We start from the raw sequence: 21,411 nt of genomic DNA on the forward strand, positions 1-21,411 counted from the left end.
ACAGAGATTGTGTGTATTATTAATGAAAATTTTAAAATCGACACTATAAATTTGATGAATAAGTGGAATGAATTCCCTGTCATTTATTTTTGAATGTGTAACTGATGACAATTTTATGTAATATATTTCTTTTAAAAATATTGAGTTTGTAACTGATGCAAATTTTAAGTGATATATTTTTTTCAAAAAATATTCTCGCTCCCAAATTTCTCTTTTTATGTTGTTAAATAATTGTATTATTTCAATTAAAAAAGATCAAAAAAACATAAATCAATTACATAAAACATAACAAAGGAAAATATTAACATTTTTAATAAATATTAAAAAATATATAATTAAAGGATCATGTTAAATACTAAAATTTTCATCTTTTATAAATATATATATTTTGTTTGAGAAGAAATTAATGAGTGATTTTAGGGAGCCTTAATTTTTTTTTTTTAATAAAATTCAATTTCTTACGTTTCCTTAACCTAATTGGGAAATGGCGGAAGAGTAAACTGAGGGAAGCAGGAGGCGATTGAGAATCCGAGATGCAGTTGAAGAGTTCATATTCATATTGATTGTTGTTTTTGTATAAGGTTTAATGGCGTTTCAGGGTTTCGGGAAGAATACAGGCCCCATTGCCCCTCCTAAAGCGCAAACCCCTTTTGGGAATTCTCGCACTCCTTCTACCAGGTACCTTACTAGAGTTTTCGAGACTATTTTCATGCTTCTTTTCGCTGTTTTCCACACCTTGAATTGAATTTTGGAATAAAGTTAGCTGGTTGCCATTAGGGTGATTTTTGCAATACTAAATTCAAATTAAAACTTCACTATCATGGTTTTCAGAGATTATTTATTATATGCTTACTGAATAGTTTTGATTTATCACCCAGTGACACTCTTCCTAAATGGGGTAATGGACACAAATACATCTACCATGATTATGATGCCCAAGCCCACCAACAGTCTCCCCAACTAGTGCCATCTTTACCTGAAAATGCCCTCTCTACTAGTGTTAGAGGTTCCCAACTTCAAGATTTGAGAACAACAGGGCCACATACTTCATTTTCTTCTGATGCAGAGATTCCGGGAGCCTCTATGACCATGAGGGGAAGGTACATTTTTATTTCCTTGTTTTCCCCCCACAAAAACACTCTTCTCCGTAACTTGAAACATTCCATTTTGATTGTTGATGTAACTTGTCATAAGTAATGTCTGTCCTAAACAACTCAATGAGCATTTTTGTCGCAGAATATATTGAGCTGTTTATTAGTGCATACAGTGTGGAATTGTTTACTTTTTCACTTAAGTGCACACTGAGCTATCTAATTCTTCCACCCTTTTTTGGTAGTCGTTCAGATTTGATATCAAGTGATCAGTGCCCCTTTGTCTCCCAACAAAATCAATCATCTCCATTGTTTCAAAATGAGAGTCCATTGGTTCCCAAGAGTACAAGGTCACCTCCATTGGCTTTTCATAACAATCTTCACACAGAGGCCAATATTCCTCCTCTTGGTGGAGCTCAACGGTCAGTTTGGCTTCAGTTACTTCTCTCTCTCTTGGCCTTTTTAAAATTAAAGTATTGCCTCAATTTTGTAGCATATGCATATAGGACTCAAGTGATAGCCTAAGAGGATGTTTGGATTGACTTACTTTAAGTGCTTGGGACTTTTTCTAGTGTTTTAGAAAGATAAGAAGTGCTTTTGAGCACTTACTTTTAGGCCAAGAAAAGTACAAAAATAAGGTAAAAGTTCAAAGTTGGATATGACCAACTTATCGCTTTTAACTTATAAGCTATTTTAAAATAAGTCAATCCAAACACTCTCTAAGTCTATCCATAACTAACTGTGTATTATTACCTACATAACTCTAACCAACCACCAAAGAACCACTTAGGGTTTGATGTACCTTAACTGGGAAAGGAGGTTTAATTGGAGATGGCTCCCTTTTAATGCTATCTATACTAGCTTGTAGGATGTTAAAACATCTCTATCATGACGCAAATTTGGGCCATGATGGTATCCTACAACCTACCGAGTGGACAAGCCTAAAGCCAAACGCAAGATGCGGAAGAAGCATTTTAAGTAATAACAATAATCAAAGCAGAAGACAAGAATATATTATATATAGGAAAGAGGGCCATGTCATATATCAGTAGGAGATCAAACCTCTCGAAATATAATATCGGAACCAGTCAATATCAGAGGAGGAATCAGGCATGCACAAACTAACAGTCTTGGAATCCAAGATTGCATGAAAGAGAGACGACCAATTCATGCCTAGGATCACGCCGCAATCCACCTTATATAACACAATAAAGTCTACCAAAGTGTCGTACCCCTATGTGGTCACTACACAAGCTCTATATACCTGACCCACTACTACAAAATCACTTATGAGGGTAGCTACACGCGACGACACATACATTGGCTCACAAGACAAATTTAATCATGTAGCATAATGGTAGACACACATGAAAAGGTAGATCCCCAATCAAATAAAGCATAAGCATGCTGATGGCACACAGAGATCGTACATGTGATAACAACATTCGATGTCTATGTTTTGAGCCTCCACAAAAAAGCATATATATGGTCATGTCCACCTTGACCACTCAATATGCCTGCTAGAGGACTACCTCTAGTACCTTAGGAACACCCCTAGTTAAATGTATCCGAGCCCCGAATTCCTGAACCTCCTGACCCTAGATTTGGAAGATTGACCCTGGGCACTCTCTAGCAAATTGGCCAAATGTGACACTCATAACAACCCTTGATGACTCAAACAGACCTAATTGGCCCTCACAACCTGAATACCCTGAATGTGCACCTTGAGAAGTTTGAACTTGTGCCTGAACCATCTAACCACTAGCACGTGTCGAGCCACCATCAGTAAGCTGTAAGGTTGCTTGTACCAGCGTGAAACTGCTAGGGATAACCTTGGCCCTGGAACCCTTTGTCATGGGATTGAGACCCGCTAAAACCACCCTCGATGACATGGCCTCTTGTCGCTGCATCCCTGGCCATACGATGGATCCCTTTAAGTTGTGTGCATGATCAACTACCTATAGGAATTTGTCGCCACCTGAAGTGGAAATGAGAGTCTTTCGACAAATCTGCATACCCTCTCGTGCTTTGTAGGCATCAACATAGCCGCATGTCTAGCCAACTCATGGAACTGTGTCTCGTACAATGCAACTGACTAAGATGAATGATCCTCGAGTAAGATCTGTGAACTCATCCCTCAACCTCTCCCTCAAGCGACGAGGTACATACTTCTCCAAGAAAGCCTCGTAGAATTGAGGCCAGTCGTCAAAGTTGACCCGACTAGTCTGCAATCTAAATAAGATATGCAATCTAAATAACATCCCCATCACTGCTTCGCTGGATCCTCAAGCTGGTAAGTAGTGTAATCAACCCAATGGGACTCTACAAACCCGAGGTTATGCAACCTTTCATGGAAGTTGAGTGGGAACTTGTGGATATTCTCGCCCACAACACTGGTGAACCTGGGAGGGCCCAATTTGATAAACAACCCCAACATCTTTTGTTCCTCAAAAGTCATAGCTAGCCTAGGAGCCATAGGTTGAGCAAAAGACAGAACCTGTTGGCTCAGTGTACGAGGAGCTACAACAACATGATGTGCTTGTGGGGCCTGAGTACCCTGTGCCCATGCTCGGGTTGAAGTTTGAGCCTCATCTCTAGCCTGTGCTCCTGCAGAAGTGTTAGGCATAGTTACTGCCTGAGACTTACCCTCCATGAAGTTGAGGATCCTGGCCAAAGTGTCCTGGAATACTAGTATGGACACAAATTCGGGTTGAGGCTGGGCTAGCTCCACACCCTCCGACTGATGCTGAACATACTCAACCTACCTCGGGCTCTAGTGCTGGTGCCCGCTCCTGATCTCGAGCTGGAGTTTGTGCTCGCCCTTGACCTCTAGGTAGACCTTTGCCTCTACCCTTCTCTGGGCTCCACCTTGAGGTGAAGGAGGCTCTCACCCACCCGCAATCAACCTCTTCCTAGCCATTTGACAAGAGTGAAACAAAGTTTAGACATTGGTACAACCATCAACGCACGAAACACAAGAACAATATAGTATTCCTAAGAATGAACTATAGCCTCTCAAAGATTAGATAAGACGTCATCATACCGTTCCGCGAGACTCTACTAGACACTTGCTTCTGAACTGGTGAGAACGGTGAACTTAAAGTTATGATTACTTCTTCCACATCATGTGTTTGGGTTTGGCTTGTCCACTCGGTGGGTTACAGTGGATGCCATCACGGCTTGGATTTGGGTCATGACAGTCTCTGTCCTTCAAACTTAGATGTTGTGATCACTTAGGTTATAAAATCATGTATGGTTGGGTATGAGTTGCTGGATGATGAAGTACAAACAGATGCATAGACCTTAATAATTGGTAAATTTTAAGAAAGTTTTTGCAGCAAGTGTAGACTTGCCTAGCTTACAACATCTTGATTTTCTAGTATGTAAGTAATCTCTACCCTAAGGCTCTGCCAGGCCTAAAGAAAGTAAAATACTTCCTTTATGCCCCAAAAATACTAAATACTATTCTATGATGAATATCTATAATTTCTTTAAAATGAAATAATGATCTTCACTTACAAGATTCAACTTTTTCCAAGTGAGATTCATGTCCAAACACAGTTTCAAATTTTCAATATCCAGATATCTTTTCTTCAATTTAAACTGGCATTTTTCAACTTTAGCCAACTATTGTCAAAATGAGCTGTAAATGATTTGAATTACATGTTCTTTTTATTTTTCTTACGTTTTCTGTATGTTTCTCACTTCACATATAAAAATATATATCAGTCTTATTCAAATACTCCCTCTCTTAATTTATGCGTCTCATTTCTTTTTAATCTGTCTGAAGAAGATGTGTCTTTCTATATTTAATAAGTTTCTAATTGTACTTTTTGTCATAGTGTTAATGATACACTCTCATGTAGGAATGACATGACATGTTTAAGACCAGAAGATTAAAAAAAATTGTATGATATATACGAAGTCTTACATTCTTAAACTAAGACCATGCAATATTTTTTCCTGTTTAATTGTTTTTACTGAGGATTTATCATGCTTCACATGCTTATCGTAATACTATGTTAAGAAGTTTTAAAAAGTAAAGCGTCATCTTTTGTCCCAAAAGTTATATTTTTTATGGCTGTTGTGTCTGGGCCAACTTTTGCGCACGTCGACTAATTTCACAGGATACCTGCCACCTGCCCGTTAACAACAACTACTACCTAACTCCGTCCACCAAGGCTAGGACAAATGGAAAGAGTCATCTTGTGTTATTTGTTTCCATTGTGATAAGACTAGTCCCACACCCTTGGGTGTAGAAATGTAGCAAGTTGGAATCAAACACAATTTACCTTTTTTAGCTCGACTTCTGCTGGTAGGCAATTCTTCAGATGGAAGTTCCTAACTTTATTTTATTATGGGTTTGTCATGAAGGCCTTCGCTCCCTCCTCATATGCGGGGAAACTCAACCCAATCGTTTCAAAACCTTCCGATCCGTTTACCTCACCAAAGGCTGCCCTCGATTCCAACAAATTATGACCCTGGAAGACAGATCGCAGTGAAGCATGCAGATCAAGTCTCAAAAAGAACAAGGTCCCCCCCTCATTCACCTCCTAACGTGGCTTCTTTTGAGAAATCAGCTCTTGGTCTACGTGAATCCAAAAGGTACGACAGAAAAATCCTGACTGCCAATTTTGTGTCTCTTTATTTTAACAAGCACAAAGAATGTCAATGAAAAGGCCTGCTTGAAAGGTGCAGGATATCATATTTTTTTTCTTATTCAAACTATATTTCTTGTAAAGGTTTTTGTTAGAACTATTATTAAGCTACCTATGTTGTAAATTTCTTTTTATGTTTAGCAATTATCATTGGGAGCCTGCCATGTGTGGCTGTAAATTTTCTTTTTTTCTGTCAAGCAATTATCAGGGGAGGCTTTTGCTTATAGAACTTGTTGATTCCAACAAAAACAAGAATAATAGAAGAAAAGTAAATTTCATATTTACTGTAGATTTTGCATTAATAAGGAATGTGAACAAAACAAACTTGGTGGGAGCTTGTGATCAGAGCATCCTGACATCCTGCTTGCTAGTTAGCTCAATGCAAAGCTGAAAGTCAAACTGAACCATTTGAGAGTGGCGATCTAATAGTAATTTATACTCGAGATAAGTTCTTTGTTTGTGCAAGTCACATAGAACTGACACAATGATTTATATGCTCACTAAGATATTGTGTTTTCATCATGCATCGTGGTTAGATAAATATCTCGATTGCTTTTGGCCACTGAAGAAGACTTTGATAAGAAGCCGATGAAATTGTGTTTTGACAACTAGAATTTATATACATCTGCCATAATCTATTACATTTCTGCACAAGGTGAGTCAGTATTGGCTAAAACTAAGAAGATCAAGTGGTCTCAGGAGCACTCTCGTCATTGACAGTAGTGCAAAAGAGGATCTATACATTTGAATTTGAAGAAAAAAAGTAGTGTAAGCCAATTGGCCATTGATCTCCTGCTTTCTTCAAATGTTTATTCAGGCCGTCTACCTCTCCTTCCAAATTGAGGTCAAATGCCCCCCCCGACTCTCTAGCTCCTCAATCCTCAATGTCTGGATATGGTGTCAATGTTGGAGTTGATCTGAGTAAGCCAATGAACTTCCCAGTATCCAAAAGGACCAAGTTTCCTTCCGTACCTTCATCTGATCAAGTTCTTCAATATGACTCCAATCATTCTGATGAAGATATTCAACGGTAAGAAGTTATACAGATTTGCATGTCATCCTTGCCAGATTATTATTTTGTAAATCCTTTTCTTGTTGACAGAGAAACTGAGGCCAAGGCAAAGCGCTTAGCTCGTTTTAAGGATGATCTCAGCCGACAAAATGCACGAGATGATTCTAGTATTCCTCAGAAGGGTCCTTCAACGAGAATGAGTCAGTATCAATCTGTTGTGGACAGACCAAAATTTTCTGCGGAAGATATTGTAGATTCAAGTGATGATTTCTCAGATGGCAATCTGCTATCTGATTATCAAGGGTCGGAGTCTTCTGGTGTCATAATTGGTTCATGTCCTGATATGTGTCCAGGTATGTTGTCTAATTATTCATCTTATCTAACGCACTTGTTGAAAGTTATGTAGCTGCCATGATGAGTTAACTTGTCCATTTACGTCAATGGCTTGCGTGATCATGTGATCTCACAAAAAAATCAGCTTTTTCCCATCAAATATCTCCTATATGTCCCTCTTCTCCTCTGGATTTAGTTATAGGTGAGAATAACATAACATGCAGATTAACAGGGATTCTTCCTAACACTTATAAACCTCTGCTACTTTGCCTTCTCTTCTCTTCTCAGCCTCCATCTTCAACTTTGCTGGATATGATCTGTCTCTTCACGGGACAATTTAGAAAGAATTGAATAAGTTATGCCAGCAAATGGTATTTTCCACTTCTGACTGCTGCGGTTAAGCACCTCCTCATACAACTTATGGCAATAGGAGTCACACTCGCATCTTCAGCTTGCGAGATTGGGTTCCAGGAGGTTCACTCAAACCCCCTCGGAAAAAAATTATACTGTATATATAAAGTAAATTTTCAGTATTCATGTAGATATATTAATTTTGAACCCCCTCATGAACAAGAAGCAAGCTGTAGCATAGTGGTATACTCCTTTAAAATCGCATCCAGGGTTTGAATCCCATTGTGGACAGTTCATCTTTTTAGCTTCCCTTCATTTAGTTTCACCTAAAAGAACTTATTTGTACCTATAAACTATACATTTCTACTTCCTTGGATTTGTGTTTTGTTGTCCTTTTCACACGTTTAGACTTCTATTTTTCGAATCCCCTGAATGAAAATTCTGGATCCGCCACTGAGCTAGACCACTAATCGAAGGATATGTGAAAAATTTGGAAGGGAAAGAAAAGTAGGTACAGGTAGAAAAAGAAAAGTTGTTACTAATCCCCTCATAAAGAAAAAGTAAAATAAAATAAAAAAGGAAGAAAAGTAAAATAATTGTAAGTTTAACTGCTTTAGTCTCTATTCCATTAAGTAATGACTAGAGGAACGAGAGAGTTTGTGGAGGGAAACCTGAGTTCTAAGGACGTATTATTGTGGCTTAAATTATTTCTTTGATACTGGTTGTGGTTTAGCTTATTGTATTATAAATCATTTTTTTGTTGTCAGAGAAACTGAAAGCCCTTATTTTTGTGACAGTTGTAAACCTTCTGGCTTGTCATATTAAATAAAAGTAGTCAAAGTTTTAACAACCAAAATGGTCTTTCCTTTTCTTGTTTCTGCCCCTCCAATCTTCCCAAATTACATGCTGAACTCAACCCCCCGCCATTGTTGTCTCTCTATTATTATAGTCTTCTGAAATGTCAATTCCATCCCCTCCACCATGGCACTATCTCTAAATTATCAAAGAGCCCCATATCCTCAATCCTTGGTTTAATCCTTTTTTCTATCTTATTGACTCAAACACCATCACACTTGTCACCAGAACTTCAAGCTACAGTGCTGACGCCGGTAATCGTGCCTTGAACATGACGATGTTCTCTTCGTAAGTCACGATAAGCACTCCCAGATTGTTGGTGGCCCTCCTAAAGAAAATGGAAGCTATATACCTCCAAAAATCCATACTGTATCTTTTATTGGTCTGGAGCAGACTGGTTGATGTGTCAAACGTACAAGTGAAGTTTATTTTGTTCAGGTAATAAATTTCTCACCAGATGTCGAACTTGTTCCTGAATTTTTTTCTGTTGCAGAATCAGAAAGAGCAGAACGAGAAAGGAAAGGAGACCTTGACCAATATGAACGTTTGGATGGAGACAGAAACCAAACCAGTAAATTGCTTGCTGTCAAAAAGGTCTTTATTGGGAACTCTTAAGTATTATTCGCATTTAAGATAATAAAAAAAGTTAAAAGTTCATGAGAGCATAAAAAGAATGAATTCATGAACATTGCCAAATGATTCTTTTCAGTACACCAGGACAGCTGAGAGGGAAGCGGTGCTCATACGTCCAATGCCAATTTTACAGAAGACCATGGATTATCTTTTGAATTTGCTAGAGCAGCCTTACGGAGAAAGCTTTCTTCGCCTGTATAACTTCTTATGGGACAGGATGCGTGCAATCCGTATGGATTTGAGGATGCAACATATTTTCAACCGTGAAGCTATTAATATGCTGGAGCAAATGGTTGATAGTTTTTGGCCATGTGTATTGTTATATTGCTTTTAAGCATCATTGTCTTATCATTATCTTTTATTCCGGGAGGCTTTTTTTAAGTGAAACTTCTATCAACTTTTCAGAGGCTTTATATGTGAATCATTTTAACTCATCCTGATGTTGAGATATACACCATGATACTGATGAGTTAACTTATAAGCTATAACTTTTTAAGGTCAGCATAAATTAGCCATATTTTTCTGAGTATAAAATCTCAGCATGCTCTATCTGGAAAATGGGATGGACAAGATTTGGCATTTGCTTATTCACAAAGATCAATGTGGTTTACAATCAATCATTGTATTTTACTCCCACAAACCATACAAGCGATCTATTGTTGTAACAAAATATTATGGTTGTGTAGTTTAGCCTCTATTGTTGTGCTTTCTTGCTTCAACCAATGGGGAAATTTTAATTGTCAATAAGCTTGATTTACAGATAGGTTTGGGTTTGAGTATGAAGGGGCTATGGTTCCTTGCAGTAGAATTTTTCATCTGAACTAATTTTTTGCTTAATCTCACATAAAAGAAGACACCTATATGTTCTTGTTGATTTTAGTGATGTTACTCAGTTTTGAAATAGATTCTAATTTTATTGCCCATCATTTTTTGTTTCAGATAAGGCTCCATATACTCGCCATGCATGAATTGTGTGAATACACGAGAGGAGAGGGGTTTTCTGAGGGATTTGATGCACATCTCAATATTGAACAGATGAATAAAACATCAGTTGAACTATTTCAATTGTATGACGACCACCGGAAGAGAGGAATAAATGTGGAAACAGAGAGAGAATTTAGAGGTTATTATGCACTTTTAAAGCTTGATAAACATCCAGGCTATAAAGTAAGTCAACTATTAAGCATATTCCTGAATTTGTTTCCGAGTGTTTTTCTTTTTGTGGAAGTATGAGTTTTGTGCTAGGTTGATCCTGCAGAGCTTTCACTTGATTTAGCAAAGATGGCACCAGATATGCGGCAAACACCAGAAGTTCTCTTTGCCCGTGATGTGGCGAGGTTGTTTCATCATTCCATCATTAGGAGACCTTATTATTACCTTGCCACCGAAGTCAACTAAGAATGTTTTTTCTTTCATACTTTCAGGGCCTGCAGGACCGGTAATTTTATTGCTTTCTTTCGGCTTGCAAGAAGAGCAAGCTATCTTCAAGCTTGCTTAATGCATGCTCATTTCTCGAAGGTATTACCCACACTTCTGTAGATTTTAATTTAAGTAGCGAGATTATTCGACTTTATCAATCCTTCTATCCAATTCTGTATTTTCGTTCAATAATTCAACCAAGCAATTACGCCTCAATTTCAGATGGGTTGGGATCTCAGCTGCAATATATTCATTCCACTTTATTGGGGACCATTTAATTCCTATTGAACATTGCCATTATTAACAAAAAAGTTCATCCTTTCTTTTGGCATAGTAAATAGAAAGGACCACTATAAGTGACTTTGAGGCAATAGAGAACTTGAAAGTGTTCTCCTTTGCTCCACTGATTTTATGCTCGTGTATGTCTGGCAGTAGTTTCCGTTTTTGAAGGTTATAGGGGTAAACTTTTAAATATTTCACATGTTTGTAGATTTACATTGTGTTAAAAGCATTTCATTCATTGGTGTTTCCAGTTACGAACCCAGGCCCTGGCTTCTTTACACTCTGGACTGCAGAATAGCCAAGGAATCCCTGTTAACCAAGTTTCAAAATGGCTTGGGATGGAGGTAATTTTTGAATATTTTTGCTGGCTGTGTTCTTATATAACAGTTTTTGAGTGGAGTAACTTCTGCTCCTGGATATGTATCAGGATGAGGACATAGAAGGCCTTCTTGAGTATTATGGTTTCTCATTAAAGGAGTTTGAAGAACCATATATGGTGAAGGAAGGCCCGTTTATGGAAGTAGACAATGACTATCCTGTCAAGTGCTCAAAACTCGTCCATAAGAAAAAATCAAGGACAATATTTGAGGATGTTTCGGTTCCGCATGTTGTGTCAGTGACGGAGAAAAAAAGAGAGACCCTGTTAGATAAGGATCATCAGCAAAAACCTTCAGCTTTTCAATTTCTCAAGCCTGATCATTCTTCACTGCCCATCGAGGAGAACATGCATGATTATGAAACTGTTTCATCTCGAAAAGATGAGATAGAGGCGATTCCAATTACTAAAACAGAATTTTATCAGGAGACGAAATATGGAAGTCAGCAGGATCCTCCTAGTCGTGCGGTGTCAAGTCTGCTGGCTCCTCCTTTGGTATTCTTTCCTCATATGTCCCCTGAGGTTCAGCAACAAGCTAGAGTTCGGAGTGCAGAAAAACCTGAAGTACAGCTGCAAGCAAGAGTTGGGAGTTCAGGGACACCTAAAAATGATGAAGTTGCACAATTTGATGCAAGAAGTATGCCCATTCAATTTATTCCTGCCAGAGATGAGTGGGATAGTTCTCCAGTTTTGCCAGCTAGTTCTCTTGTAGAAGACACAGAATTGAAACACATGAGTGATGAAGAGAATGAAGATGAAGAACTGGTGATCACCAGCGAGGAAGCTGAAACTAATGAACCAGCTGCAAGTTATTATGATGAAGAAGTTGCTGAGGCAAAACTTAAACTGATTATCAGGTGCTGCTTGCTCAACCTGGACCTCATGTCTGCTGCAATTACCCTTGTTTCTCTACTTACCCTGTCAATTCACAGGAAATGGAAGCGACGTTCTTTAAAGAAAAGGGAGATGCGAGAGGAGAAACAGTTAGCATCTAAAGCTGCTCTGAGTTCTCTCTCTCTTGGAGTTCCAATGTGGCCCAACAGAATTGTAAGTAGTGATGAAAGTCTCCTTTTTTCTTCTCCAGCTTTGTCAATTAAATTTCTGCCTCCATGCTTTCTCATGAATAGTTGTGATACGGAGCTGGTGCAGCCTCAGTATCCAGTTATAGAAACTCGTTTATTTTTCTGTGTACTGCATGAACAGTAAACAGTTTAACTAAATCATGCTACCTGTTTATGATAACCGAGAAATCCCTGAGGGTCATTGGCACACGGTTCGAAACTTGGTGGATGATGGGCCGACCTTTTACCTTTCTCCACTCAATTCTGGGCTTTTATTTGTCTCAAGGCTCGGACACGTGACGTCTGCCTAATCCACTTGTGTGCTCTTACCACTAGACCAAAGCCACACTGGCAGCTAAATCATGATTGCATCCACCTTTGTTTTTTACTATTTTGGTTGAAGCTAGTCTTATTAGGCCTTAAATACAACTGCAGGTTGAAAAATTAATGGATACGTCTGTACCATTCAAATTTACTATATTTTGTTGTCTGGATGACAAATTTCTGCGTCCTAATCTATGTGAGAGTTTGGATTTTGAAGGCCAGGTTTATAATTTACCATGTTCTTTTTACATATCATATTTAGTTAAGAGGTCAAATTTTTTATAATTTTGCTTGGTTTGATTATGAAAATCTAATTATGTACCAGAGAATTTTTCAATCTGCATTTTGAAATTTTTTATTAGTAATTTAGGTTTTGACTAACAATTGTGACCTGAGAGTGTTGAGTGATTTGACGCATTTTTACTTGTACTAGTGTTGAGTATCAACCCCGATTTACTTTTATTGGTGAGTCAGTAATTAACCATTACCTATTAATCAATATTCTTCTTATGAAACATTAACTGGAGATGCTAAAGCTGCAGGTAGTGCTGGTGCATCTTGTTCTCTCACTTTGTTTTTCTATGTAATGGTGAATAATATTTAGAAAGGGAATTTTCTGGTTTTTCAGGATGTGTTTGTGCCCACTGGCTAAAAATCAACTTCCCTCCGATTTTGGCCATCTAAAATTACTTGACCTTTTTCTTAAAATGACATATTATCCTTCTATCAGTTCATAATATCATTTGACTACATATTCTAGTAATTTAAATTTTAAAGGGTAAACTGGTGGATTATTTAGTCCTAAAGATGTTACAACAACAACAACAACATATCCAGTGTAATAATCCACAAGTGGGGTTTGGGGAGGGTGATGTGTACACAACCATTTCTTTCCTTAAGAAGGTAGAGAGACTGTTTTCCATAGACCATTAGCTCAAGTTAAACGTATTAAAAAACATGTAACTCTAAAGATGTTATATGAATTCAAAACATTCCGCCCTCTCAATTCAAACCCATGTTGCTCGGACTAGGGTGTGGGTGTACGATACGGGTGAGGACTAGAAATCAAATACTTCATGATCTAAGATTTGAGGATACAAATCCAAATATGGATACAGATGTGGGGGCCTGGCTAAGGATAATTCAATCATCTAAAAGTAGAGTTATGAAACCTAACTTACGAGATATTATGTTAAAAGCATGAGAAAATATTGATTAGAATCCTAGAAAGAGATATAATAAAAAAGGGTGACAAAGAAATTTCTATATACATAGTATTACATTTTCTTCAATTTTACCGTAGCTTTTGTTTTGACTGAAATCGTAGAATCTGATGAGCAGGGTACAATTGCTTACAATAAAACCCTGCATATATTGGTAGTTTTAGTGCTTCGGTCTGTCTTTTTTTTTTAATTGAATCTATTTGGAATTTCCCCATTGACTTTGGTCAAAGTACCCTAAATTGGTTGACTAAATCAGGCATGGTCTTGTTGTGGGGTCAACCCATCTCGATCTAATCCACTAGAGACTAGACAGTCTAGGAACCTTAGAGGTCGTTTGGTGTGAGGGATAAAAGGATAAAAAAATAGTCCAGGTATATATTTTGGTGTCTTGTTTGGTTGTCAAGGTTGGGATAACTTATCCCGCCATTGATAACATAGTGATGGGATAAGGTATATCATATACATGGTGGGATAACCTATCTAAGATAGCTAATCCTCGATAATTAATAAGGGATAACTTGTTCCCATCTAAACTGTCATGATCCAATTTCCCAGGTCATGATGACACCTCCTATACCCCACAAGTAGGTAAGCCTAACCCTTAGCCCGGAGCCATAAGCAACAGATTACCAAATAATAACTTCAAGCCATAAGCAATAGACTTCCAAATAATAACTTCAAGGCGATAAAACACAACCTAAAGCATCTAATGTCCAACCTAGTCTAAGGCCACCATGAATCAAAGTTAACAAGGATAAGCAAGATCATCGACACCACAAATAAAGCTACAAGCCTAAACTAATGATTCTAACACCCACACTAAACCCAAAGCTTCTACGGAGTCGAGAAATAATGGAATAACAAGAGGAAAGCTAAATACCCAACAAATACAATCCAAAATCACATGAAATCTATACTAGGCATTATCTAAGAAGCTCAATAAAAAAAGTAACTTAACCTATCTCAAAGACGATCACAAGCGCTTTGAAAATTCACCGCACAAGGGCTAGCCCATTTTGAAACGCTTGAAAATTACACTACCAAATTACCAATCACGACACCATTATACACGTTTTTACACTAAAATCGTAACAAATGGAAATAAACCCAAAATTGAGTCAAAATGGGAAAGTGAGACCCACACTGAGAATTCCAAAATTGACTCTGTCAAATGTCCTAAACGTCTAATCGAGCTTGTGCCTCAAAATGGGGCTCAATTCCATGCTTGGAACAACTCAAACCACCACATGCATCAAAATCACCAATTAAAAAAAACAAAAAGAGCTGGCACTCCCTTCGGGGAAGAATATACCTCAAACGGAGATCCCCCGACACTTTCCAGACACTCCAACGCGTAGCCACAGAGATTTCAGACATCCACAACTTCAAATCACCTTAACCAGAGCTCCCAAGCTCGAGATATCACAATTTTAAAATTAGGGCTGAAGGTGTAATTTTGGGATATAAGTAGTCTAAAATGGCTGCCTAAAGTCGAAGCGGGTTAGTGAAGCCCTAAATTTTGGTCGCTAAAAGCTTACTTCAGCTAGTTTGCTCAAACTCCGAATTCTCCAATGGGGTGCCCGAGATTTGTTTAGAACCCCGTGTGCGCAAACGAAATATTCTACCCCATCGAGTTTGGCATTCTAGACCCAACATATCCATCAAAACTTCGATCTAAGGTCTTTTTAATGAAAAGTGGGTCCAAAACCTAAGTTTCGTTTTAAGCTAAAATCCACAAGGCTCAAAATGAGTTTGAGAGCCTCAAGAATTGCCCAAAAGGTCGTTCAAGACCAAACTTAACATTCTAGAGCTAACCTCGCTGACATAGTTCTTATTTCAGCATGTTTACCAAGAATGTTGACCGAAGTCATACCTTGGCTCAATGATTAAGAAATCGAGTGCTTCAACACTTAAAGCGACGAAGCGAAGCAATGCGAGCTTTCTACGCTTCACAGACAGGAATGAGTATGTGAGCGCTTCATCGCTTAAGGCGTGAAGCGGGGCCTTATCGCTTTTTTCCGCTTCACGTTTCCCTGAACACTGCCTTGGCTTAAGCTTCAATGTTAAAACTCCTGACAACACGAACTCACACTAAAGTCTTCCTGTACTTTTGATTGAAGTCAACCGTTCAAATTTCAAAGGCTCCAAAACATGAACTTGCACAAAACCTAATAGAACGACCCAATGATTAAACTTTCAGGCCCATCAAGTCATGAATGACTAGGGGTTGCTACAAGAAAGCTCTATACGTTTAAACGATCAGAAACGGCGAAATGACATGGATGGTCATTACACAAACGTTTTCTTAGCTTAGCCAACTTTTTTTTCCTCAATATTGTTTAACACTTGGACAAGCATATGAAAACAAACAACACAAGGCACGTACATGAATCATTTCTCAACTTTGTGTTTAAACTCGTGCCACAAAGAAGCACACAAAATGCTTAGCCTTCGACCAAAAGCCCACTGCATGTGCCAATAAATAAGGCACAATACCTTGTCACATGCCTAATTAATTCAGTTGACATCCCCAACTTATAGGCATAATTCAAATTCAAAGTTACAAGTCTTATCTAAAATGCTGAATAGCTACAAATGTCTAGAAACTGCCCAACTGCCCACGCATGTGCGAGGCACACACGGGCAACCTTCAAAGTTGGCACCCAAACTCACATCTGTACGTGCAGCTTCATGCCTGCCCACATGCCTAGGGATGGCAATGGGGCGGTGCGGGTGCGGGGTGGTGTGGGTTTAAACATATGCGGGGCAGGGCAGGTTTAGATATATGCGGGTGTTGCGCGGATTGAAATTTATGTTTTTTAATTTTATGCGGGTGGTGCGATTTTCCAATTTCTTGCCTTTGTTCTTTTCCTCCAGAGTCACTTTTTGTTTTTTAGTAAAACTGACAATGTAACTGTTTTATCAATTTTTTTTTTGTTGTTACAAAAGGATATTAAATTATATAATTTACATAGTCCTTGGTCCTTGCTTCTGGAGAGGGAACATATCCATCTTATGGAAATTTTCATAATAAAATTATATAGATTTGAAAAAATGCGTAAATACGGAGTACTATATATTACAACAATTAACAGTTTAAAGAATTATAAAGAATATTTGGTCAAACCCAAAAATAATATATTATTGTCTCTTTAAATTTCAATTGTATCACATAAATTGAAAAAAAAAAGAAAAATGTTTATGATCCGAGAATATCGTAATATTTAATGCTCTAATTGATACAGTGAACGTGTTATTTCAAATTCTACTTTTTTTTAGTAGGATCAAACTTGTTATAATTTAAAATTTGGTTGCAACTTTAGTGAAAATAATAGAAGAAACTTAAGCGGGGTAGGGCGGAGTGGGTGGATGTGGGGTAGGTGCGGGTTGATTTGCTAAGTGGGGCGGGGCAGGGTGGGTTGAAATTTTTTTGGTGGAGACAAAACCCGCCCCCCTCCACCCCTCCCCATTGCCATCTCTACACATGCCTGCACTGTGCGCATGTCCTGCCCTGCACAACTTGTCATTGATCCAGTTCTTGAGCCATCTTCCCTTGCCCAGCATTTAGCCCACAACCTTGTTTAACCATGGCCATGCTACGATCGCAGCATTGCCTGGCCTTGCCTTAGGCTCAGCCTTTGTCATGCCTTAGCCTCAGCTTACCTTCATACTTAGCCACGCCAATGCCAAGGTCCATCTTCAATTGAACTTGATCCTGACCGAAGTCATTGGGCCTTGGCTAGGTTCATCATGTAAATCCCTTGCCAAGCCTGAGCTGTCCAAACCATCAAGCTGAGGGTCTAACAGGTCCCATACCACACCCATGTCATGTCGACATGGGTGTGGTGCCGAAAGTGGAGAGTCCGATTAACTTAGATTCAGACTGACATAATCTGTACTAGTTTTATTAGTTTGAACTTTATTTGACGTATTTTGGACTAATTAATCATCATAACATTTAAGCTATTATTTTAAAATTTCAAATGCTAGTCAGCATTCTAAAATTTACACTCTAAATCTCTCTTCTCGTCACAGTAACTCATGTTATTTGTGATCAAGTCTGATGTTTCTAGATATTTAGCTCCTAAAGCTACCTCTTGCTGAATAGGCTCTATTACTGGGTCATCTTATCTTGATAAAAAGCTTTTCTCAATTTCTTCATATGAAGGGTTGATCACTTCATGGATTAGAGAACTATTAGATTTCTCTTGCTTTTATTTGAATCCAACCAGAATACTGATAGCCTTATTTCATCTATCCAAGGTACCCTAAATTTCCAACCATTTGGGTGTAGTTCTTCTTCTCACTTCCACTTCTATACCTTATGTTTTGCTGTGTGGAAATAGGCATAATAGGTATGAATTGATTGAAAAATGTTTGCCGGGAAGTAGGCCAAGGGCGTCGAGAATAGAACCTTGTGTTTTGGACAAAAAACATTTTGATTTGGGTGATACATTAATTATGCCAGTCGATGAAGTAGAAGCTTATTGTATCGGTCTTAGAATGCATCTATTGTTTTGTTCATGAACTAGGGGAATGATGAATTAAATTATATGCATGCTAGAAGTTCTACAGATTATAAATACAGAAGCACTACATTGTGTAAGCAAGATCATAGAAGTAAAGAAAATAATTTCCCTACTTGTCTTCAAATAGAGTTTTGAGTGATTTGATAGTGACGACCTCTTCCCTGAATTTTCCAACAAAGGGTAGTTATAGGAATGAATTGAATCCCTACCAAATGCCACAGACAAGAGGCATCATCTCCGTCTATTGCTCACCAAACATTCAAGTACATCTTCTGATCCCAGGGTAGAGGCCTCTCTCTTACGAATGCACAAATGCACACATAAAAAGATAAAATATATCCAATGCCACCCAAGGAGAATTGCTTGGTTGATATTAACAGGGTTAAAAAAAGCAGAAATTCTTGGTTGATAGAAACATGGTTAAAAGAACAGAATTACTTGGTTGATAGAAACATGGCTTAAAAAAACAGAATTGGTTGATTGAAATCTCAAGTTCTTCATATTGCTAAATTTATTTGATTTTCTCAAAAAATGTCGTTTAATCAGATTATTTGGCAAGGTTGACATAAAAGCTTCAAGATGAACTCAAATAGTTTTGAACTTTGCTGCTTCTTTCTTTGACTCCAGCCTTAAATCTTTATTGACAATCCCTAGACATCTGCATAATGTTAACTTTTTACTAAATGGTGAAAAATTATTTCTCTAATCCTGTTCCATGGGAGCAAAAGAGAGGAAAGGAAATAAAGATTTCTTCCTCCATCCTGGAGATGTTCCATTCATATGTGCATGTCAGCTTTCTACACAAGAATGTCACCATCTCACTTACAAGTTTTGCTATCTGTGTCTGAAATTGGATGTGCATACACGTCACTTTTATGGTCAACTTATTTTCACTGATATTTGCTACTGTTCTTCCTTGTTTTAGCAACATAGCACAACAGTCGAGTTCAACATTGATCATGCTGTCTCAAAATGGTACCGAACTCTGGAAAAATCATGGTCAAGGCTGAATGTTTCAGATGTAGTTGCCACCACATTATATGAAAAAAATGCAGCTGCCAGATGCCTTTGCTGGAAAGTAATAATATGTTGTGAGGATAATAATATAAACAATCTGAACCCAAAAAATGGCGTGGACCAGTTGAATGCCAAGTCCTGGTTGCTTTCCAAGCTCATGCCTGCAAGAGAAGATGAAGATGATACACTAATTACGTCTCCAGGCCTGTCTGTTTGGAGGAATTGGATTCTTAATGAATCAGGCGGGGACCTTATTTGTTGTTTATCAGTTATCAAGTACAGTAATTTTGAGAATCTGAATGAGACTGTAGCAGGTGCAAGTGCAGTTCTCTTTCTGTTGTCAGAAGGTATCCCATGGGTTCTTCAGAAAAATCAGCTTCATAGACTGTTAATGTCTGTACCTTCTGGTTCTCAGTTACCCCTTTTGATTGTAAGTGAGCTGTGCAAAGAAAATGCAGATCCTTCCACTATAGTTAAAGAACTGGAGCTACATGAAGTCCATGAATCAAGACTTCATTCCTTTAGTGTTGTTTACCTAAAAAACCAGCAGATGGAACAGTTGAATGGGTTTTTCAGCGATGAACAATTAAGAGGAGGACTGAAGTGGCTGGCAAGTGAATCACCACCACAACCAGTTATCCAGTGTGTAAAAGTCAGAGAACTGGTTCTCTACCATTTGAATTCTTTGCTTGGGGTTCTTGGTGAAATGAATGTTTGTGATGTTGGTCCAGACAATTGTATCTCAGCCTTTAACAAGGCCTTGGATCAGTCTATGAGGGAAATAGCTGCTGCAGCTCATGCTAATCCTACCTGTTGGCCCTGTCCGGAAATAGGTTTGCTGGAGGAACATAGCCATGAGCATGAAGCTGTGACCCAACACTTGCCACAGACGGGATGGAGCTTAGCTCCAAGAATTGAACCAGTTGTGCGTGCAATATCTGACTGCAAATTTCCATCTTTTCTAGATGATACATCTTGGTTACATAGAGGTTCTGATGTGGATTTAAAAAGCCAGATATTACAACTTCAAAGTTGTCTAACAAAGTACTTCACAGAGATTAGCAAGTTGATGGTACTGCCACTTGCAGAAAAAGAGGCAAGTGTTATGATGCAGAAGTTTGTGCAGCTTCAACTCCAGAACTCATACTACTACATTGTTCCAAACTGGGTTATGATTTTCCAACGGGCATTCAATTGGCAGTTGATGAAATTAGCTAAGGAGACATCTTTCTCAGTGTATATCCTGATAAAGCATGATTTGTCCACTTCAATGCTTGGAGCTGTGGAACTCGAAGCCTCTGCACAGCCGCATTACCATTTGTCACATCCATCTCTTGATGAAATGGTTGAAGCTGGGCGGATGCCTCTTCTCGGATGTGCTATGCTTGATGGGGAAGGAAGAGCTTTCCAACCTTATCCAGGTATGACTTCAGACAGTGAAGAAATTCCCACAACAACTGGCGCATGCAATGAGATAGAGGATGGAAAGGATGTTGAATATGTAAAAGCCAGTTATAATGGAATGGAAGATCTAAATGAAGGTGAAAGTGAACCTCTGATGACCATAAAGGAAATGAAAGAAACTGACAAACTTGGCGAATTACTGGACAGATGTAAGATTAAGCAGAATATGATAGATGAAAACTTGTCAATATATTTTTAATGCATTACTTATCCTCACTTGAAAATATGTTGTATGTGTAATGCATCTTCGTATAATGAAGGGTCTAGCTTTATGCATCCTTTGAAGGGTCTTGGGATTTTGCTTACCATATTTTTAAAGGCAACGGTTGTAAGAGCTGCATTATTTGCATCTCTTACTCATTCTGATGTGCAAAGGAAGTCTTCCATCTCGAGCATTACAGATTTATTGGTTTGGTTCGACTTATAGATTTTAAAATTTTACACACATAATCTGGTTTGGAATTTGAAAAATCCAAACAAATCCGGTCCATATATACCCGTAGCCCAAACACAAGTGATGGAAGTGATATCTACCTTGGTCGTTCTTGTGCTGTCGAGTTAAGTTGCACATATTTACCAAAATTTTAGTACAACACATCAGATAGATTAGTTGGTTGAGTATCTAAATTTTCACTTTGTTGGTGATTGTTCAATTTTTCAGCTAGTAATCTTTTCCTCATTTTCCCTGCTTACTCCTAATAACTCAGGTATAATGAAGAGGAACTTTTGTATATGGTATAGTTTCACCCTTGATTACAAAGTGTAGTAAGAGTTTGTTTCCAA

The 21,411-nt window shown here is 38.2% G+C and overlaps 1 protein-coding gene across 9 annotated transcripts; it reads left to right on the forward strand.

The window, feature by feature from the left end:
- The first annotated feature begins 379 nt into the window (after positions 1-379).
- Positions 380-20,904, forward strand: LOC101253869 (SAC3 family protein B). Of its 9 annotated transcripts, none has more exons than XM_004252174.5 (15): positions 380-678; positions 879-1,100; positions 1,337-1,513; positions 5,466-5,696; positions 6,567-6,779; positions 6,852-7,114; positions 8,794-8,894; positions 9,010-9,225; positions 9,873-10,100; positions 10,179-10,270; positions 10,358-10,451; positions 10,886-10,978; positions 11,062-11,867; positions 11,943-12,057; positions 19,073-20,904. In XM_004252174.5, the coding sequence occupies exons 1-15, from the start codon at positions 587-589 to the stop codon at positions 20,825-20,827; spliced, it is 4,698 nt and encodes a 1,565-aa protein (XP_004252222.2). In that variant the 5' UTR covers positions 380-586; the 3' UTR covers positions 20,828-20,904. The 9 variants fall into 9 exon arrangements, with proteins under 9 accessions (XP_004252222.2, XP_010314178.2, XP_010314175.2 ...); XM_010315873.4 differs by having other exon boundaries at positions 406-678; positions 1,337-1,528; XM_069292751.1 differs by having other exon boundaries at positions 409-678; positions 1,345-1,513.
- The last annotated feature ends 507 nt before the right edge of the window (positions 20,905-21,411 follow it).

The sequence above is a fragment of the Solanum lycopersicum genome, chromosome 12 (genome assembly GCF_036512215.1).
Source record: "Solanum lycopersicum chromosome 12, SLM_r2.1".
Lineage (NCBI taxonomy): Eukaryota > Viridiplantae > Streptophyta > Magnoliopsida > Solanales > Solanaceae > Solanum > Solanum lycopersicum.